Source organism: Juglans regia, chromosome 13 (genome assembly GCF_001411555.2).
Source record: "Juglans regia cultivar Chandler chromosome 13, Walnut 2.0, whole genome shotgun sequence".
Classification (NCBI taxonomy): Eukaryota; Viridiplantae; Streptophyta; class Magnoliopsida; order Fagales; family Juglandaceae; genus Juglans; species Juglans regia.
Genome location: NC_049913.1, coordinates 23,107,221 through 23,121,250, shown reverse-complemented (window position 1 = coordinate 23,121,250; position 14,030 = coordinate 23,107,221). Strand labels below are relative to the sequence as shown.

General features: G+C 36.7%; 2 protein-coding genes across 8 annotated transcripts; one reads left to right on the top strand and one right to left on the bottom strand.

Annotated features, from left to right (window-relative positions):
* The first annotated feature begins 225 nt into the window (after positions 1-225).
* On the top strand, positions 226-6,002 carry LOC108988459 (pentatricopeptide repeat-containing protein At5g08305). 6 transcript variants are annotated; one of them, XM_018961721.2, is made up of 5 exons: positions 226-2,222; positions 2,317-2,536; positions 2,853-3,009; positions 3,313-3,470; positions 5,909-6,002. In XM_018961721.2, exon 1 carries the CDS (start codon positions 300-302, stop codon positions 1,899-1,901), a length of 1,602 nt encoding a protein of 533 aa, XP_018817266.1. In that variant the 5' UTR covers positions 226-299; the 3' UTR covers positions 1,902-2,222; positions 2,317-2,536; positions 2,853-3,009; positions 3,313-3,470; positions 5,909-6,002. The 6 variants fall into 6 exon arrangements, with proteins under 6 accessions (XP_018817266.1, XP_018817270.1, XP_018817269.1 ...); XM_018961725.2 differs by having other exon boundaries at positions 226-2,526; XM_018961724.2 differs by having other exon boundaries at positions 226-2,536; positions 2,862-3,009.
* LOC108988461 (protein TRANSPARENT TESTA 16-like) lies at positions 4,644-12,819 on the bottom strand. Of its 2 annotated transcripts, XM_018961728.2 has the most exons (8): positions 12,639-12,819; positions 12,160-12,373; positions 6,980-7,046; positions 6,684-6,848; positions 6,418-6,459; positions 6,277-6,318; positions 5,896-6,109; positions 4,651-5,077 (listed from the first exon to the last, which is right to left on the bottom strand). In XM_018961728.2, the coding sequence occupies exons 2-7, from the start codon at positions 12,345-12,347 to the stop codon at positions 5,918-5,920; spliced, it is 696 nt and encodes a 231-aa protein (XP_018817273.1). In that variant the 5' UTR covers positions 12,348-12,373; positions 12,639-12,819; the 3' UTR covers positions 4,651-5,077; positions 5,896-5,917. The 2 variants fall into 2 exon arrangements, with proteins under 2 accessions (XP_018817274.1, XP_018817273.1); XM_018961729.2 differs by lacking the exon at positions 12,639-12,819 and having other exon boundaries at positions 4,644-5,077; positions 6,684-6,794; positions 12,160-12,489.
* Positions 12,820-14,030: the final 1,211 nt, after the last annotated feature.

The following is a 14,030-nucleotide window of genomic DNA, read 5'->3' as shown; positions in this document are numbered from 1 at the left end:
TTTAACTTTTTCAAATTTTAAAATAAAAATAATATTAAAAAATATATTATAATAATATTTTATTAACTTTTTAATTTTAAAATCAACTCATCTATAAAAAAAAAAAAAAAAAAAACAAATAAGGATATTTGTACGACTTTCTTGTTGACCAAATTTCTCTGTTTTTGGTTTGTTTATAGCCCTTCGTGTCGCGACTTTCTAGATTTCGCAATTGATATGCTTTCCCCTAACCTGCAGGCGTTTGAAAGTGTTCCAACAGTTTTACGCCCTTACTATCAGTCAATGTTGGGTGTGCCATAATGCCATTGCCTTGCAGAAATGGCAATATGAGCCAACACCTTATAACCATTCTTGACCAATGCAAATGCATGCTTGAGCTAAAGAAAATTCATGCTCTCCTGACCACTATTGGCTTCTCCCAAGACTACCCTTTTGTATCAAAAGTTCTTTCTTTGTCTGCACTTTCTGATTGGGGTGACATCGAGTACTCATACAGGGTATTTTCACAACTTTCCAGTCCGAGAACTTTTTATTGGAACACAATTATAAGGGGTTACTCAAATAGCAAAAACCCGAATCCGTCCATCTCAGTTTTTGTCAAAATGCTGCGGGCTGGGGTCTCACCAGATTATTTGACGTACCCTTTTCTGCTGAAGGCGTCATCACGCCTTTTGAAGCAGGAACTTGGGGCGGCGGTGCATGCCCATGTCGTGAAAACTGGCTTTGAGTCTGATAGGTTTATTCAGAATTCTTTGATTCATATGTATGCTTCTTGTGGGTATGTCGTGTATGCACGTGCGGTATTTGATGGAATGCTGGCAAGAAACTTAGTTTCTTGGAATGCAATGTTGGATGGGTATTCCAAGTGTGGGGTTATGAAATCAGCGAGGGAAGTGTTTGAATTGATGCCGGAGCGGGATGTTGTGTCGTGGAGCTCTTTGATTGATGGGTATGTCAAGATTGGGGAATACGGGGAGGCTATAGCTAAGTTTGAAAAAATGTGTGCTGCTGGGCCCAAGGCCAATGAAGTGACTATGGTCAGTGTTTTGGGTGCTTGTGCCCACTTAGGTGCACTTGAGAAGGGGAGGATGATGCACCAGTACGTTGTTGATAATGGTCTGCCTTTGGCCTTAGCCTTGCTGACTTCTCTTGTGGACATGTATGCTAAATGTGGGGCGATAGAGGAGGCTTTGGCTGTCTTCCGTGGGGTTCCAATGGGTCGAACTGATGTGCTGATTTGGAATGCCATTGTTGGAGGGCTTGCAACGCATGGATCGGTCAAAGATTCCCTTGAATTGTTCTCAGAAATGCAGCGTGTTGGGATCACCCCGGATGAGATCACATACTTGTGCCTGTTAACTGCCTGTGCTCATGGAGGATTAGTAAAGGAAGCTTGGCATTTCTTTGAGTGCCTTTGTAAAGATGGCATGAGACCTAAGAGTGAGCACTATGCTTGCATGGTAAATGTGCTGGCACGTGCAGGTCAAGTAACCGAGGCATATCAATTTATAAGTCAAATGCCCATGGAGCCAACGGCTTCAATGTTAGGTGCTCTGCTTAGTGGATGTATGAGCCATAACAAATTAGATCTTGCAGAAATAGTTGGAAGGAAACTTATTGAATTGGAGCCTGATCATGATGGTAGATATATTGGCCTTTCAAATATTTATGCAGTTGAGAAGCGCTGGGATGATGCAAGAACCATGAGAGAAGCTATGGAGAGGAGGGGGGTGAAGAAGTCTCCTGGGTTTAGTTTTGTGGAAATATTTGGAAACCTCCATAGGTTCATAGCTCAGGATAAAACACATCCTGACTCGGAACAAATTTATGCAATGCTTAAGTTTATTATACGCCAAATTAAATATCATACCGATTATGAAGATCAAGAATATTGTTTGTAGGATATGATATATGTCTGCACGGATCCAATGAATTTTATGGAAGTTCACAGCAATTGAGAGGATTGAATAATTCCTTAGAATCTTATATGGGTCAGTGAAAAGAATGATTAAAATTTGGTAGTTAAAAGGATTTGGCATATGATGCTTTGAGTGAAAGGTTATTCTGCTCTCAAGTTCAGATTTGCAAGGGGTAGCAGAGAATACTAAATGAAGCATTTTTACCTCACTTGATTTGCTGTCCCTCATTCTTTTAAAGACGATGCTCCCTTTTTTTTGGCCTTCGCTCAAGAAACTTACATAATACACCAATTATCTACTTAGGTACTTCAGTGAATAATGTAGCTGCAGTTTATACCAAATATATCATATAAGACACAACCGCACACTTCTTTTAAGAAATATTCTTTTATTCCAGATCATCTCTTTGTTTTGTCAAATCATCAGAGGGAGTCACCAAGCACGATGGGATTCCACGACTGGCATTGCATATATTTGGATAATATTGGGTGAACAGAATAGTGCATTTGCTGAAAAAATTTTAGCCTCATAACTGTTAGATAAGATCAATCTGTGCTATCCCTCCTGTAGCAGATGCTCATGTTGGCTCTAAAGCTGTTTAACACAGGTGACATAAGGTTAGCTTTTCTGGGGAGGCATTATTTCACATACTTTTACTTGCAATCATTGATTATTCTCGCTCTGCAGTTAGAAGGACCTTTCCTGAGTATATTACAAAATAAAATGATCATTGGTTCCCTACCTAAACTTTCCCCAAATTCATTAGAAACTTACTCAAAATGCAAAAGTATGTTTCTAAAGGATTTGTTTGGTTTATTTTTCTATCCTTTCGACCCCTAGATTTTAAATCTTCGGATTTGCACAGTTATACATTATTTGCCTTTGTATTGAATCTGTGGCCTCCCATGTTTTCTTAATTCTTAAAATGGTCAGGGTTGTCAGCTTTTGATGGGTAGCAAGTTACCTTCCGAGGCAGATGTAGGGTTTGTAGCAGAGACGAACCCAGGGGGCTTAGGCCCCCCACCCCCATCCACTAGTTGGTAAAATGCTTTACATAGCACTACATTGTGCAGAAGACACGAACTTAAAGGTTTTTATCTGTCCTTCTTCCCTTATTAATATTGATGATCCATTAATGATGAACTCTTGAATTTCAAGAAAACGTTTGTTTTTTTTTTATAATAGTTTGGATATTGTACATGTGCTTAATCTTTCAAATAAATTTGTTAATATTTCAAACTACTAATGGATTTGGAGGCCATTTAAAGAGATTAAGGTCATTATACATTTAAAGAACTCAAGGTCATTATACTGCACAAATAGTTTACAATAATTCCACTGTTTTCATCTTTTTCTTCAGGCTTTTACTCCTTTATATTTTTTATTTTTCCAGTTAACAGGCCATCATACTGAAGGTGCCAGCTGTTCAAAGACTTGAAAGCTACATATCCTGTGAGATTATATGACCTGTATGGCACTGTGAATTGCAGAAAATGGACATTTTATCTTGAAGAATGTTCTGTCACATGCAGGCCTTAGTTGACAAAACTAGTAAGTCTTACTCCCTTGGGATGTTTAATGGGTTGTTTACTAATGCGCTAAGGTGCCTTTTTGAAAGTTTCTTCTGCATTATTAGTAAGGCATATTGCTTCGCTGAAAATGAAATCTGTGCTGTAATTACAATCATATGGTCAAGTTCTTCTTTTTACTGATGAAAAAAAATTAGATTCCAGAAAGCCGAGCAGTTTGTTGCTAATAACATAAGAGGGTGGCTATTGGCTTCCAACTAATATCTTATCATTTAGGTCTGTATGCTAATTGAATATACGTGTGTTGATTGAATTCCTCATTCATCCCCCTACATCAGCATCACGATATAATTGGGTATGCAGCTGATCGATTGAGGAAATTATCAGTAGGGCATCACATAATATCAATAGATCTACATCATTGCAAACTTTGGAGGGGACATAATCGTATTTTAAATAGGCCTACCAAATAAGCGGGAATACATACACAATCATGGGAACCCTAAAAATCAAATATGATTGTTGTATTTATAAATCGTATTTTTGTCATATCATGGGAATAATGCAAACATTGTTGTTCGGCTAAATTGAACCTGTGAAGCTGGCTTTAATGGTTTCTGATGCTAATGATTTTATGATATGTAATTTATGTGATTTTTCTCCACTTATCTAAGGTTCAAAAAGGGGGAGGTTTAGTTTGAATTAAGAAGGTTGCTCTTACAAGAGCCACCTTGGTCTGCATCCATCTCATTCAGGATTGACATGTCATGCTGATTATTATCCCAAGTGTTTAGTCTCACATTCCATCCTCTACGGTCTGCTTTAAAGAAAAAAAAGATAAATCTTCACCCACTACATAGACTGCTTTAAAAAAAATCTGGGTTTTGCAATGTCGATCAAGACATCATTTACGAAATTTAGATTTGTTTCTTGTACAATAGTATGTATCAGACAGTTTTCTAGCCAGAGTAAAGGTGGTTTAGGAAAAAGGTTAACTGTTTGTTTCATGGGTCAAACCTGCTATCATAAAAGATTTTATTATTTCAAGTCTTAGGATATAAAAAACTCCAATAAAAGTATATATCAAGTAGCTGTGTTTGCTCACTTCAATTTTCCGATTTTGGATGTAGCTAGGTAGTGTAATAAACTGAAGCTTCGTTGAGTCTGCTTTTTGAGGTACTTGATTTTGTTATATAGTATTAAAAAATTAAGATTCCAGAGTTTAGGTATAAAACCATTGTAAATGAAATAAAATGTTGAATCTCAATCATACCGTAGAGACTACTTGAGAAGTTACTACTTCCTTCTGGCAAGCTGAGTAGGAACATTACCATTAAATGATCGTATCATTCATGTATAGATAGCTCTCTTGTTCTCTCTAGCTAACAAAATAGTTGCTAGAGTGCATGGAAACTTTTAAAACATACTAGAGTCAATTCCTTGGTAAACGGCTGGATAGAGTTATTTGAAAATGCTAACAAATTTCTTTACTAGTTAAAATACGTAGGTTCAGAAACTTAGAATGTTCCACACAAGTAACCGCGAGTCTTCATCTTGATAACAATGTCATGAGCTTTTATTCCTTCATCTTCTTGATCATATAAGAAGCTCATCTCACTAAACCTCAATCTGAAAATACATTAATAAATTAACTTATCAGAAGGCATTCAAAGAAGATATAGTGCAAAAATAACTTGTAAACAATTGAGAAAGAATATAAAGTGAATGATTCATGATATTGTTGATTTTATTGATTTGCTTGGATGAGTGAGTTTAGCCCCAACAACGAAGGGAAGTCTGGAATTAGGAACCTTCTCACTTGTGAATATTTCTAGTTCATAAGGTGTAGATAATGCAAAACACATTCTACATTCTAGTTTTACCAAGAAACAAACCCATTTGAAAGGGGAAATACTTTAGCCACAAAGGGATTATACAAAAACAATTCTACAAACTGATATGGCTTGATTTGGTTTGTCAGATTGTAAAGTTACTTTTATTATAAAGTAGATCTAATAGATCAGAAGAAGTCATGTCAATTTGTGAGATTATTTTGTGTAATTATTTTGTGGATGTAGCAGTACTCATTTGAAAAACATGCTGCACAATCATTTTTATTCATGTTTTTTTCCATGTCTTGGAAGCTGTCTGATGCCTCCTAACTGAGCTGAATGATAGCCATTCTAACCCACATCTCAATAATGATCCATTTATGTCAATTAAAAAAGAAGTAAAATTTATGATTGAAACTGCACAAAATGCCTGTTGGACACACCTACTTGCATCAGTCTGCAACCAATTCACCCTTTTGATGTTAAGTGAGCCTACTGAATATGTGCAGGCCTATAATTCGATGGCTGGCATATCTAGCAGTTTTGTAGATGATGATAAGATTTATATATGATGATGATGTTGTAGAAATAATGATAATAATGTTGATGCCATACCCTATGGAATTAGAGACGAAAGTTAATCTCGAAGATTGGGCTGAGCAAGTTGGAGATGATATGGCTGAATATGAGGAGGAATGGTGGCAAGTTGAAGCACACTACTGGGTTGGTCTCCATATAACGAGAAATGATCTCCAACTTGTTGATGCTCCACTGTCTTTCCCTCCATTGCCGCCTGCTGATACTCTATGGCTGCTCGGTTCTCCTGAATCTGTCCATAGCCATCAGCCAAAGCACGTAGTTATCTTGAATCTCCATTGATCACTATTTTTTTTCTTTGCAAATCTATATTGTTTGGTTTTACTACTAAATGAAGTGATCCAAATCTATATTGTTTGGTTGGACATCCATTGGAGCTCTTTTGAATCTTTTACTTACCCAATGGTACATGCTGCTGTTTTCATCCTCCAACATCCGCTCCTGAACATTACAAGACAAGAGGAGATTTATATTATTGAATGCAAGTTCGTCGTGTGCATGTGTGTGTCCATGTATGTTGCATAGACGGAGAATTTTCACCTTCCTTCTCAGGTTGTCCATCTGCTGGTTCAAGAGCTCGTTCTGCGCATGACACGCACGCACAATACTACTTGTTTTAAAAAAGGATATATGAAAACAAGAGAAAAAGAAAAAAACATTGTAGTGCGCATGATTTTATGACTGTTATTACTTTTAAGTTAGTGTATATATAATTACATATATATCATGGAACGTCGACCCATTAAAATTATAGAAAAAAAGTTGTCACGCTTGAAAATAGATTTTTTCATATTTATTAATAATACCTTCCGATCTCGAATCTTGTTAATGGAGTGCTCTAGTTCTTGTTCAAGTTGATCCAAATCCTCGTACGTTAAGGAGCTCATGTCCTCACCAGTGTAACGTTGCATACCAAGCTGAAGACGATGAGTTTCTGCTCTTAGCATTGATATTTCAGCATATATTTGTTCCTACAAATAGTAAATTAGGGCATAAGGATCTAACCACCTCATTTAATTTTGGCATAAACATATAAGGTATATAATTAGAGTACTGCATAATGAGACATTTAAATGTAGATCAATAAAACCTACGTACGTACCCGGGCATCGTGCTCAGGAACACAAGTGCCAGTGACCTTTTGGTACCTTTCTATGATTTCCTCCATTCTGCAGGGACAATTAATTAATTAATTAAAGATATACAATTTTATTAAGACTGTAAGTCGACTACTAATCTGCACTAATAACTGAAACTTGGAAGTAAGTATAATATATATATCAATTGGTGCAAGAAAAACTCGATCGAATTAAGAAGCATATAAATTAATTGTTGGACAAGATTAATGAAATTAGACCGTGCAACGTCTAGAATGAGTTCTACTGTAGCTACGTGTCTCCAAGAGATTGCAAGAGATGTGTGGGTTTACAGCTGATCCAAGAGATTGCAGATCAGTGCTTCAAAGAATTATTAATGTTGTTTCATCTGTTTGATAAAATGGAGGAAGGAGAGCTAGCTTATGGAGATTGCTGTTATTATGTGGAAATTGTGGAAGAGAAGAAATGCAGTGGTGTTTGAGAACCAGTTCACTACTCCCTTAGCATTGTTCAATCAAACAGGTCAAAGACTTATGGATATAAATACCAATAATCAAGTCCAACATATCAGAGTTCCTAGAGCAGATGATGTTCTATCTCCTTGGGTGCCACCACCTCGAGGCATAGTCAAAATTAATTGGGATGCATTAGTGGATTCTCAACAATAATGTTTGGTTGGTTTTAGAGCTGTAGTAAGGGACTGTGAGGGACAGGTTTTGGCAACCATGAGGATGAAACCATGAGCTGTAGCAAGGGACTGTGAGGGACAGGTTTTGGCAACCATGAGGATGAAACAATCACTGCTACCAGACCCTCTCCTTGCTGACTCATTAGTTGCTTTCCATGCTTCTAAATTTGGGCTTCATCTTGGTTTTCAATGGATTATCTTGGAAGGGGATGCTCTTAATGTTGTGAATGGTATAAAAAAATGGGACTCAATGATGCAAGAACTGTTTTGGCTCATTTCCAACAATGGACAACTACTCACATTAGAAGAACTTCTAATGTGGTTGCTCATGCTTTGGCTAGGGATGCTTTAAATATTGTTGATTCCATTTTTTATGTAGAGGAAATACCTCATTGTATTGCTGCTCTGGTATAAAAGCTTTGTTATGAATAAAGATTCTAATGCTCCTTTAAAGAAAAAAAAAAGTGTCTCGAGAAAATTTACTAGTGGAGCTTGGAGTATATTTATCTTTGTGGCATGCACGAAACTATCTTATTTCCTGGCCTCTTAAGATTGTAAATACTCCCAAAATACAATTGATTTCCTGATCTTCATCCACAAATTAATACTCTTTCCCTTTTCTTTCGGCTAGGGAATTTCAATACCAATTATATAGTAATTAAAAGTAAGAACATAATGTATTTCCCCATGAAGGCTTCTCAGAGACAGGAAAAAGAAACCGTTGGTGAAGATCAAGGATGGGAATGGACTATGGCAGTGGGGAGACCAGAGAGACAGTGTCATCCTAAGCTATTTTGAGAAATTATTTGAGAGTTCTAACTCGAGGGGTTCTACTGAGGTTTTGGGGCCTCTTGTTGGAAGAGCGACAAGCTCCATGAATGAAACTTTGGGAAAGGTATACATTGAAGATGAAGTAGTGGCAGCCTTGAAACATATGCACCCATCAAAAACTCCTAGTCTTGATGGGATGTCCCCTGTTTTCTATAAAAAAGTATTAGCATGTGGTGAGTAAGTCTGTCAGTTCAACAATATTGGAAGCTTTAAGTACAAGTGAATTCCCAATCCCCCTTAATCATACATATATTACTCTTATTTCCAAGAAAGAGTCCCCTAAAATAGTGGCAGATTATAGGCTTATTAGTTTGTGTAATGTGGCTTATAAGTTAATTACTAAGGTCATTACCAATAGGTTGAAATCAGTATTACCTAGCATTATTGAGGACAGTCAAAGTGTTTTTGCGGTAGTCGTTTAATTACTGATAATGTGCTAATTGCCTATAAATTGGTACATCTTTTAAAGCATAAGAAACAAGGGAAGAAGGGATACATGTCTTTGAAATTGGATATGAGCAAGGCTTACAATAGGATGAGTGAGATTTCATCCAATTTGTGATAGAAGTGATGGGATTTCAGCAAGCCTTTATTGATTTGATTATGTATTGTGTGAAAACTATCTCTTTCTCAATGTTGATTAATGGGGAACCAAAAGGGCCAAATAGACCTAGTAGGGGGCTGAGACAAGGGGACCCTTTGTCCCCTTATCTGTTTTTACTTTGCACAGAGGGGTTGATAGCTTTGTTGAAGGCAGTAGGTGTGAGAAAGGAAATTTTTGTTGTACAAATTTGTAGGGGTGCACCAAACATTAATCATTTGTTATTTGCAGATGATAATGTTATTTTTTGTAAGGTAGAAGTGGAGGCAAACAGGAGGGTGCAAGCTGTGTTGGAGGAGTATGAAAGGGTATCATGTTAAAAAATTAATAAAGAGAAAACAACAATGGTTTTCAGTGGTAATGTGGGAAGGGAGACTAGAGAAGAGATTATGCAGTTGTGGGGCAATAATGAAATCCAACAATATGAGAAATACCTTGGACTTCCTCCAATTGTGGGAAGATCAAAGACTAGAGCTTTTCAAGCAATAAAACAGAAAGTGTGGCAAAAACTTCAATATTGGAAGGGCAAACTTTTGTCACAAGGGGGTAAGGAGGTCTTATTGAAAGCTGTTGCCCTGTCCATACCAACATACTCCATGTGATGCTTTCTTTTTCCTACAGGTTTTTGTGTTGAGCTAGAAGGTTTGATGTCCAACTTCTGGTGGGGCCAAAAAAATGATGAGAGAATAATTCATTGGATAAGCTGGAACATAATGTGTGAGAGGAAATTAAGAAAGGGGATGGGTTTCAAAGATTTGAGGAATTTCAACCTTGCCCTTTAGTAAAGCAAGGGTGGAGACTTTTGCAAGATGTTGCTGCATAGGCTTTTCATGGCAAGATACTTCTCAAATACCTCTTTCTTTGAAGCTGGCTTGGGCTATAATCTTTCATATACATGGAGGAAAATTTGGGAGGTAAAGAAGTAGTGGTTAAAAGAAGGGTGTAAATGGCGGATTGGGGATGGGAAATCTGCTCTTTTATGGACTGATCAGTGGATCCCAGGTCACAAGCCTTTAGAGGAGGAAGGAGTTTCTATTAGAATGGACACTTGAGAAGACTTAGTAGCATCCATCATTGATGAAACTACAAGATGGTGGAATATTGACAAAATAAGAACACTATTCAATCCAAATGTGGTAGCAGACATCCTGAAAGTTGTGATACACCTAGGTGCCAGTGCAGATAAATGGACTTGGATGCATGACAGAAGTGGTAGATTTACAGTAAGGAGCTGTTATATGTCCATCTCAGGTTAGAAGAAGAGCTCTATGGCAAAATCCTCAAATGCTAAGAGACAACAAGCCTTGTTGAAATTATTGTGGAATTTACAAGTTCCTAATAAAGTAAAAGTTTCTGCATGGCGAACTTGTAAAGAAGGTCTTCCCATTAAAGAGAATTTGATGAAAAAGCAAGTTATTTCAGAAGGGAAGTGCAGTTTCTGTTCTTATCTAGTTGAGGATCTTAATCATGCTCTTATTAGTTGTAGTCATCTTCGAGAGGTATGGCAGCAATATTTTTCTTCTCTGGATAGAAATGTGAGTTTTAAACTTTTTGATGTGGCTCTACACATTGTTGAGGGGAGGGACAAGGAAAAGTTGGAACTTTTCTTTTCTCTAGCTTGGGGTTTCTGGTATAGAAGGGATAAGATGGAATTTGAGAAGATGATGTTGAGTCCTCAACAGGTAACAGGATTGCTTTGGCTCTTATGAGTAGCCATAAGGAAGTGAAGTCAATTCCAAGAGCATCTCTTAAACAGTTCTTACATTGGAAACCACCACCTGTGGAGTTTCTAAATCTTAATGTTGATGGTGCTACTTTCTGTGGTCTTCAAAAGACGAGAATAGGAGTAATTCTAAGAGATGCTAAGGGGCAAGTGATTATGGCACCCGGCATGATGGAGCAGGAAATGGAGGAACCTGAGGCTATTGAGCTATTAGCCATTTTTCGAGGGTTTTAGTTATGTGTTAGCATGGGGATCTCACAGTTAATAGTTGAGAGTGATTGTTTGATGCTTGTTGAAACTCTACCAAAACATTGTGGCAGATTCCATCCTTGGTGTGTTATTTGGAGAAATCACAAAGATTTCAAAATGTTTTGGTTCTTGCTCTTTTATTCATGTCTATTGGGAGGCCGGTAATATGGTGGCTTATTGTTTAGCCCGTTATGCTTGGAATGTTGCAAATATTGAGATGTGGTGGGATTGTATTCCAGATTTTCTTTCTCAAGTTATTTACCTTGATAAATATATGTAATCTTTATTATTAATGATATCGTTGGTTTTCCTATATATATATATATAAAGTAGGAACATAATGAAAGGTGCATGCATTGAATATTAATTGCCCAAACTATCAAATGTTTTTAAGCAGAAGACAATCAGTAGCATAATTATAAACAATGCGGAACACTGATCATATATATAGTAGATAAATTAATAAAATACCAACAGTACTGGACAAGATAATCCAAATCTGATGATCTATATATATATATATATATATATATATATATATATAATTGTTGCAGGCCAGCAGCTGGTTGCAGCCAGCTACCTGCAACTAAATTAAAGAAATTAATGACATCATAAATTAAGTTGCCTCAACCATACTTATAACTTGCATGTATGTTGCATGATGGCAGGAAAAACCCTAGCTAGGCTAGCTAATTTGTCAGAAGCATGAAACTAACAGTAAGTCAAGCCACTCGAGTTGGTCAATCTGAACCTATTCGGGGTAATGGGACTTAAATCTAATCTCTCTCCCCCTCTCTCTCTCACTGACACATGACAAACACACATAAAAGTTTGAAAAACCAAGTAAACGAAAAACCCTAGCTAGTTAGCATGCATCACAGGGAAAAACAAAGTCATAGATCAATTTAATTTATAAGCTCTTCCCTGCAAGACAAGGTTGGATCATTCAAGACATGAGACAAAGATACAATTCAGCAGAAGTCATGAAAACATATACTAAGCTAAGAGCAATAGTATTTCAATCTTTTGAGAGAAAATAATATATATATATATATATATATATATATATATGCAATAATAATAGGCAACGTACCTCAAAGGCTCAGTGCAGTACTGACACATCTTTCCAGTGCTTGAGAAGATGATGAGCCCAATTTGGGCATCGCAAAGAACAGAAAGCTCGTGAGTCTTCTTCAACAGCCCCGATCGGCGCTTGGAGAAGGTCACTTGCCTTGTGGTCTGGTTCTCAATCCTCCTGATTGGTATCTTTCCGCGTCCCATTTCCAATACTAAATTTTTCCTGTGTTCTAGATAAAGAAAGAGCAAGAAAATAAGAGGAATTATACCCTTTTACACATTAGAATTTCCATGTTTTTTGATTTAGGAAAAAGAAACAAATTCAATAGTCCAAAAACATGTAAGCTTTTAGGATATGATGAAGCATATAAAAAATATGAATATAAAAAAACATGCTTGGTGATCAAGATAGCTAGGGAGGGAGGGAGGGAGGGGGAGAGATCAGAGAGAGAGAGAGAGAGGGGGGGAAGGTTGAGTATAGAATCTCAAGCATACCTAATATTTCTCTTCTGGCTTGGAAATTAGAAGAGTATTGAAGACAGTATCCTTATATGACCTAGTGCTCTGCATGCTGATAACTCTACTTTCCTCAAAATCCCAACTTTATAGGTGAAACTACCAAAATGCACCTGATCTTACATGAAATCACAGAGAGAGAGAGGGAGAGAGAGGGAGGTATGCATTTGTGGATTCTTGCAATGTACGTACGTTAATGCTGAAGTGCCATAGTCGTCAAAGGCATTTTGATCAACATGTTATTTTTTTTTTGGGTGTGGGGGTCTGATGAATAAATGGTAAATATGAAGTAATGGTCCATCTGGCTCAATGCAGCATGCTTCACCATAACCATGCCATGTGCATGCTGTGATCGATTAAGGGTAGTTTATACGAACTTCATCACGGATATATCAATAGCAGGCATGCCTGTAGTAATTCCATGGAAGAGAGTAGTCCTTGGCTGTCCACTTAAGAAAAATATGAACAAAATAAGGTTGCTGTGACCTAATTACCACCACTGCTTTGGTCCACCCAGAAACCTGACTATATCCACTTATACTCATGGTTGGAGAAACTAGGCTTACCAGAAAGAGAAAGCCCAAGAAACGAAGCGAAACGACAAAGTGTAACAATCCCTGACAGCTGAGAGCGACTTTCATTTAATTAGTCCTATATGTATGTACGTATGTATGACCATCCTACATATATACTTTAAGGTAATAAAGTGGTTGTAAGACGTTACTCTTTAATTGATTTATAATAAGTTTTTTTATATAGAAACCACTTTTCTCGTCCTGAGTTCAATTTCACCAATGTTATATAGAAAAATCCTTCTTACAACCAGCCTGTATAAACGGCGGGGAGTTTTCACGTCATTAATTGAATATAGTGTTTCATTTTTATATTGCAGTAGGCAGGAAGATCAAAGAAAATGTAACTAACACCCTGGCGAATTTCATCTTCTTCTCCATGAACCCACGAAGCTATTGAGGAAGAGAAAAAAGTACGGATGATTGATTGCAATGGAAAGATGTGCAGATTTGCAATGAGGAGAGAATGTGGGGCCAAGGACGAGAAAATATGTAAGGGTGTAACCGGTTTGATTTGATCTGATTTTAGATATATTTTTAGAACCGAATATGTATATATATACTAATTTTGAGATTCGAATAATTGATACTGCACCAATTACATCTCTAAATCGGTACTTTCAGTTTTACAGGTTCCGGTCCGGTATATTATATAGTATATATATTGTAGTATATAATAATATAGTGATAATATATTGTAGTATATTATAATATAAATTATAATTGTATTATAGAGTATAGTGATATATTATAATATATAGTTATTTATATGAGATTTTAAAACTTAATATTATATTAA